The 7,949-nt window shown below is 35.9% G+C and overlaps 1 protein-coding gene across 2 annotated transcripts in view; it reads left to right on the forward strand.

The window, feature by feature from the left end:
• LOC106878522 (copine-8) overlaps positions 1 to 7,949 on the forward strand; it is a 137,691-nt gene that overhangs the window by 81,277 nt on the left and 48,465 nt on the right. Inside the window, exons 5-8 of one of the 2 annotated variants that reach the window (XM_014927750.2) lie at positions 979 to 1,052; positions 2,666 to 2,701; positions 4,628 to 4,659; positions 7,003 to 7,031. In XM_014927750.2, coding sequence (XP_014783236.1) covers positions 979 to 1,052; positions 2,666 to 2,701; positions 4,628 to 4,659; positions 7,003 to 7,031 — 171 coding nt within the window. The remainder of the gene's footprint in view (positions 1 to 978; positions 1,053 to 2,665; positions 2,702 to 4,627; positions 4,660 to 7,002; positions 7,032 to 7,949) is intronic. The other variant, XM_014927751.2, reaches the window with a different exon arrangement.

The raw sequence follows: 7,949 nt of genomic DNA on the forward strand, positions 1-7,949 counted from the left end.
TATATATATATATATATATATATATATATATACACGCACGCACGCACGCACGCACGCACGCACGCACGCACGCACGCACGCACGTGTATGTATGTATTGCAGGTATGTGGCTAAGAAACCCGCTTTGAAATAACCTAGTTTTCAGTTCAGTTCAGCTGCGCGTCACTTTTGACTATAGTTTTCTATTATAGCCCCGTGCCGACCAACATGAATTGAATTTTATAGACGGACAATATGTGGAAGACCATATATATACTGCGAATAGTTTTGTTAAGCAGTGCCGATCTTAATAATTCTGTAAATAAGAATAATAGTGCCATTTTGCACCATCTGTTCTCAGTCTGAATATAGAGGGATATTTCCGAAAAGTTAATACCTTTCACTGATACTCCCATCACCCCACTCCTCACTCGTCCTTCATCACTCTTCCCCCCCCCCCATCACTCATCTCACTGCCAGACACATCCTTCATTGTTGTTTTCCAGCTTGTAAAGATGCTGGTGAATGACCAAAGGTGAGGAGTCATGAGGCCCTTTTGGTCGTGCCAAGGACATGAGTGCTTCACTAGTACCGCTAGCGTAGAAAACAACATCAGGAGACTCTGAAATTTGTAAGGAAGTGAGTAACCTTTGGACATGTTGAAAACATGACGCCTCTTTTTTGCTGACGTCATGATGATGATGATGGTGGTAATAATGAGGACAGCATTGACATATCATTTCTTTTTCTAATCAAGAAAAATCATTATTTTGTAATTATATCTCCTTAATTTTAATTAATGAAACATTCTAATTCAGTAAAATATTGTGTTGGTTTTAGTGGCTTATCACCTAATTTCAAATTTTATCATTGGCTGTGAAAATGAAAGTTAGAAATGCTGAAGCAAGAATTAATTTTATTTATTGATGATATTTTTTAATATCTTTAAGAACATAGTATTTTTGTGATGTGTGAAGAATACTTTTTGGTATTTTTAAGGATTTTCTTGGTTATTTGGAATGTACCCTTGGAGAAATCGTTGGATGTGGTAGCAAATTGGAAACGAAACTGCTGTAAGTATACATTTTATTTATATATATATATGTATTGAATATTTGATTATAAACTTGCATATATATATGTGTATATATATGTATATATATATATGCACACGCACACACATGTATATATATGTACATATATATATGCATATATATATGTATGTATATATATATATATGTGTGTGTGTGTACACACACACACACACACACACACACACACACACACACACACACACACACACACACACACACACACGAAGGGGTACCTAAAAGTATCCGGAAAGTTCTCTGTGGGACAAACCAGTTGTAGTTCGGGCTTCTGCCGCTAGAAGCCACTTGATGCAATCCTCAGACATCAGTCTGCTGAGGTCGAACTGTCACGTGGTGCGTCTTTGTTTTGCAATGCTTCTCCCTTGTTCGTCGATATTTGCAATGGCTGAAAATATGGAACAGCGTGTTTCCGGGTAATTCTGGTTTCTGTCGGGGTAAAAGGCGGCCGAAACAGTTGTCATGCTTCAAAAAGCTTTACAAGGATGATGTCATGTGCAAAACACAAGTTTACGAGTGGTTTTCATGCTTTAGGAATGGTCACTTGTCGCTTGAAGATCAACCTCACTTAGGGCGACCGTCGACCTCTCAAACTAATGAAAACATCATGAAAATTCATGAATTCATCTTGGAGGACCGTTACCGAACTTGTTGATATGACTAGTGTATCCTGGACCTCCTACCAATGAATTTTGAGCAAGGAATTGGGGATGAAAAGAGTTGCAGCAAAATTTGTGCCTCGCTTGCTCACGAAAGATCAAAACACGATTGAATGCATGTTGTGAACTGAAAGTTGATTTGAACCTTTTTCCGAAGGCTATCACTGGTGACGAAAGCTGGTGCTACCGCTACGAACCAGAAACGAAGCGTCACGTGAAGTCCAATCTCAAGACGATACTGATTTGTTTCATCGATGTGAAAGGAATTGCCCACACACAATTTGTTCCTCCTGGTCAAACTACTTACTAGACATTTAACTTGGCAGTTCTGGGGAATTTGCGAGGTGCAGTGAGACGTAAATGCCCCTACCTGTGACAAAGTAGAGAGTGGTGGTTACATCACGACAATGCACCTGCGCAGACAGCTTTTTTCCAAAAATGGCCTGACCTCGCCTACCCACCTCCCCTGTTTGCGCGATCGTGCTCCCTGTGAATTTTTTCTGATCCCCCGATTGAAAGATCTCCTTAATGGAAAACGTTTTGCAGATGTAGAACAAGTGAAGAAAACAACGACGGAGGCTGCTAAAAGACATCCCTGTGATAGTATTATTTGCAGGACTGCTTCAAAGAGGAGGAAACGCGCCTGGACCGATGCATTGCTTCAAATGGAGAATACTTTGAAGGGGATAAAAGTATTAACATGCAAAACTATGTGAATAAAATAATATTGCAAAATTCCGGTTTCTTTTGGGCACCCCCTCGTGCGTATATATACTTACATATACACACACGTACACACACACACACATATACATACATATATATATATATATATATATATATATATATATTGCATATTATACTGTATTATAATATATTTCTTTCTAGAAATCTATCTCGCTATATTCTATTTTGTAGCAGAGATGCAGAGCGCTCAAAACTGGCCTGCATAAGGTTCGTAGAGCATATTATATATAGATATATGTTTAATATACATGTATTATATATATATATAAATATATGGTCAAGATAGATATATAAAAATTTGGAATAAACGTCTGAGTGTCTATACATGAACATATATATATATATATATGGAAGAGAGAGAGAGATGGGGAGAGATGGAGACAGAGAGAGATGAAGGAGGAAAGATTGTATCCTTGTGTATAGAAGAATGAGAGAAAGTATTCAAGAGATGCATTAAAATATACAAATTCCTTCTTAATAAATGATTTATTCCCATTTTAATCTGAGTGAAGTTTATGCATTCATTTATTATCTGTCTGAATACATGCATATATCATTATCTTCTTCATCGCTCTAGCGTTCACGGACTACATTGAGGCAAATTTTCTACAGCCGGATGCCCATTTTATCGCCAACCCTAGTCTCTTCCCAACTAACGTCATATTTTCCTATAACGAGACACGTTTTCCGCAATGCCGTTGCATGTATGAGAATGAGACTCGTTTATACAGCAATCACGCGATGTTAAGAAATGGAGACACAAACATACACACGCACTCACACACACACACACACGCTCACACACACATACACACACACATGCATACATGTATATATTTATACATGTACGCATGTGTGTGTAAGTGTGTAGGTATATATGTGCCTGATGAGACAACGAAATTGCCGAAACTGAATTCAGTATAAGGAATTCTCAAACGGTGTTTCCACTCGATTATAGTCCCTGCCTGTATGCATGGTGGTGGTGGTGGTGGTGGTTATGGTGGTGATTGTAGTGATGGTGGTGGTGGTGGTCGTGGTTTTGGTGGTAGTGGTGATAATGATTATGATGATGAAAATTTTCTTAGTGCATTTAAGAGCTGAATGTAAAATACTCTGCATTGCATCTATTGAAAACTGAGTGGAGAGTATAGTATGAATGGACTGGCTTGCGTTGAGCACGTGCCGGTACACTGGGGATGCGAGAATGTGTACTCGCCTTAGTGATCCGTGTGACAGTAGTTATGGTTTCCATGAATACCCCTCATAGGGCGGCCTCCCCCCACTTCTGTGGAATTGTTCCTTAGTTAAATGCAAAACGTGGAGAATGGAAACAATAGTGTTTTCGTCCATTTTTAACACATTCTGCAAAACTCGAACGCAATTTGTTTTTATAGATTTCGCCTAGGAGAACGACACCTTCCTATTAACGCTCTATGTAAGCAAAACACCGATTCCAAGTAACAGTGAATAGTCAGACACCGGTGTTTTGGCATGGTTGTGCCTTCTCAGTGATAGGCACCACCAGGTCATTTGCTGGAAGACAGGAACAACTGTTGTCACATACAGAAATCAACGAACAGTACATTTGCTGATATAGGCACAAATACATCATTTGAAACGAACACATTCTCTAGAAAGAAGGCATTCTCCGTGACGAAATCCAACACCAAATAGCTATGTTCGCATTCAGGTCTGCTGGAATGTGTATATTAATATTCTGACCCATGAATACCTGCGTTCCAGGTACGAACACACATAAGCATACGTTTTGCCTATTGATTACTATAGTTATGAACCGTTGTTCCCATCTAACTCCAAAGGACTAAGTGATATTTGTCACTTAGGAGCGATAACCATATAGAAACACTGGTGTCTGATAGTTCACTAATGTCACCTGGAATGCGTGTATTCACCCACATTGCCAATATGGAGAAGTTGTTCTTTGCGATGAAATCCAACAGCAAAACGCTATGTTCATGTTTGAGTTTTTCAAAACATGTCAACAGTATCTGTGCACGCCGTTGCTTACTAAATGTTATAAAGTTTTTATAGTTTATGTTTTTAGCTGAAATTTATTTCATGTTTACTAAAATGTATTTATGCCACTAATATGAAAACGATTCTAATTTTCAGAGGAAGTGCAATTGACAATGGAAAAATAATCTGTAAGTACTTATTAAATATATAGAATATAGGTTATATTAATAATAATAATAATAATAATAATAATAATAATAATAATAGACACAATATCTTCAATCAACAACCTAACAGTATTGTATACTGTGCGACGTCTGATCGCCAGGGGACATATATGGAGAGAATGTATCAGAAACATGCAGAGCCTGTACGACTTGGAACAAGGCAGTGGCACACATTGTGGAAGAATACCCCAAGTTGACTCAGAAAGACTAAGAAATGGAGACAGGACCAGGTTGTAAAAGTTTTACACTGGAAAATGTGCCAGAAACGGGGATTTGAAGTTGGAACACATGGTGCAATCATCGAGTCGAAAGAGTACTGGAGTTGGAGAAATGAAAGATTTTGCGGGATTTCCCTATTCAAACGGATAAGAAGTTACAAAATAATAGACCAGACATAACGATTATAGTTAATGAAAAGCGAAGTTGGTTATTTATCGATCCATCATGTCCGTTTGATTCCAGGATCGTAAAGAAAGAGGAAGAAAAACAAAAAATATATAATCCCTTAAAATTTTAAATAGGAAGAATTTGGAGCATATGAACAGTAAAGGCCGTGCCTGTAATAATTGGTAGATTGGGAACAGCATGCCAAGATATGGACAAGTGGTTGAGGGAGATTGAAATAGAATGCCCGGTAGAGCTCTTACAGAAAGTTTGTCTCTTAAGGACAACAAGTATTATCAGGAGGGTTCTAAGCACTTGAGAGAATGCTGAAAATTTGTGGATACCTAAGGTTACAGGTAGTAAGCCACTAACCATATAAACCATACCAGGAATAAGACCAAACCTGAGCCAAGCCAAAATAATAATTACCATTATTATTATTATCTGGTCTTATTACTTCCAACTCATTAGTTTCAGAGTACAAAAACTGCTAAGGTCAACATTGTCTTTCATCGTTTCAAGGTTGAGAAATTAAACACTTAAATACTGGGGTCAATATAAACAATTTTCCCTCAGACCCTAAAATTGCCTTTTGCCAAAATTTCAAACCATTGTTATTAACATTATTGATAGTAGTAGTAGTAGTAGTAGCAGTAGTAGTAGCTGTTGTTGTTGTTGTTGTTGTTGTTGTTGTTTATTAAATGAGTTACAACTGAATTAAACGTTCGTCCTTGTAATTCAACCATGGAATACCTTGAGTAGGAAGAAGTCTGAAATCTGCTTAAAACTGCATTTACGAAAATACTAAAACACCTGTAATTTTCCCAGAATCGAAACAAAGCCTGTTCTTATAGGGCAGACTCATTGCTTCACAACCATGTGGCTTTAAGTTCAATCCCACATTGTGATGGTTTGGATAAGTGCCTTCTACTTTGACCTTAAATTAACCAATTCTTTGTGAGTGAGATTAGCAGATAGAAACTGTACAGAAGCCCATTGTATATGTGTGTGTGTGTGTGTGCGTATGTATTTGTGTGTTTGCATATGTATGTACGTGTGTATGTATACATGTCTGTCTTCACATTGACACACCTCGGGTTGCAGTGCAATTTATTTACATCTTACATAATCAACATGTCCTGCAGCTTGGCAGATTACACGCAGGAAACATCTACCCTGTCCCTCCTCTCACTCTCTCTTCCTCTCCATAGACACATTTACTTTCTCTCACTCCCTCTCTCTCTCTCTCTCTCTCTCTCTCTCTCTCTCTCTCTCTCTCTCTCTCTCTCTCTCTCTCTCTCTCTCTCTCTCTCTCTCTCACTCTCTCTCTCTTCCCCACACTCTCCTCTTCTTTTTTCATTCTCACATTTACTTCTTCTCCCCTCTCCCTCTTTCCCCCTCTCCCTCTTTCCCCCTCCCTCTCTTTCTCTCCTTTACCCCTCCTCTCGCTCTCTCTCTCTTTCTTTCTCTCTCTCTCTCTCTTCCTCTCTCATTCTCTTTTTTTCCCTTAGACACAATCATTCTCTAGACTCAATCTTTAACATCACTGAATATAACAGTTAAACCTCCACAAATTACGAAGCAGAAATATATGTTGAACAACAATCATTAAGATTATTATAACTATTGTTGTTGCTATTGTTGTTTTTGTTACTATTATTGCCATCATTTTTTGCTATTGTTATCATTATTGTTGTTATTATTACTATAATTATCAATATTAATATTATTTCTATTGTTGTTACAGTCATTACCATTATTTTTGTTGTTGTTATTATTATTATTATTGTTATTATTATTATTATTATTATTATTATTATCATTATTATTATTATTATTATACCACACAATTACATGACATTTACCACTTATAAACACACAAGAGCATCTGTACTTATCTTGGATTCAAATTTATTTCAGTGCGAGCTGAAGAAGTGAATATCTGCAAGGTAAATTTCTATATCACTTTAATCTCTTCCGAATCTTTCTTTAACTTTTATGTTTCCATATGTATTTTGTTTTGTTTCTTTTGTTTGCTTCTTTTTTGTTTAGTTCTATTTTGGTTTCTTAAATTAAAAAAGATTCTTTGTGGCAAAAATACTGTCACACTTAAAAGGTAGGCACTTATAAGAGTTTAAAGTTTTATGCAACCATTTCTCTTCTCATTTATGGACATTGTGCAAGTAGTTCGTTTTGTGTGTTATTTGTGTATTGGATTGATTCATTAAATGTAATTATGAATTTATAACAAAGAAAGAATGAAACTTTCATCAGAGACCACGATGGGTTTTCTTCTTGAGTAAATATAAAAATTAAGTAAATAGTGTAATACGCATATGTTAAATTCATTTAACATTTAACATATGCGTATTACTCCATTTACTTAATTTATATATATATATATATATATATATATATATATATATATATATATATATATATATTTATTTATGTACATACACCTCGAAGCATGCAGACACATACCTATGTAATGAAGACAGTTCTTTACTCCTCCTGCCATTAACCATAAAGAAACATACCTTGCTAAATGATTTATCATGCTAAATGAGTGATCATACTGAATGATCGATCATGATTTCTTTTGATCATGCTAAATGACTGATCATGATTTCTTTTATGATGGTATTCTAATAATTATTTATACTTTCCTTTTAAAATTCTCTTAATAATTCTCTTTTACATATTTATCGCAGCATTTAATTTTCTCAGCAAAAGTTGTTGCTTTCAATTCGGAGTAGAAAATTTCAAGCTAAGAATATTAAAACATACAAAAAAATACAATTCTCCTGATATATATATATATATATATATATATATATATATATATATATATATATATATATATA

This window comes from Octopus bimaculoides, chromosome 11, assembly GCF_001194135.2.
Source record: "Octopus bimaculoides isolate UCB-OBI-ISO-001 chromosome 11, ASM119413v2, whole genome shotgun sequence".
NCBI lineage: Eukaryota > Metazoa > Mollusca > Cephalopoda > Octopoda > Octopodidae > Octopus > Octopus bimaculoides.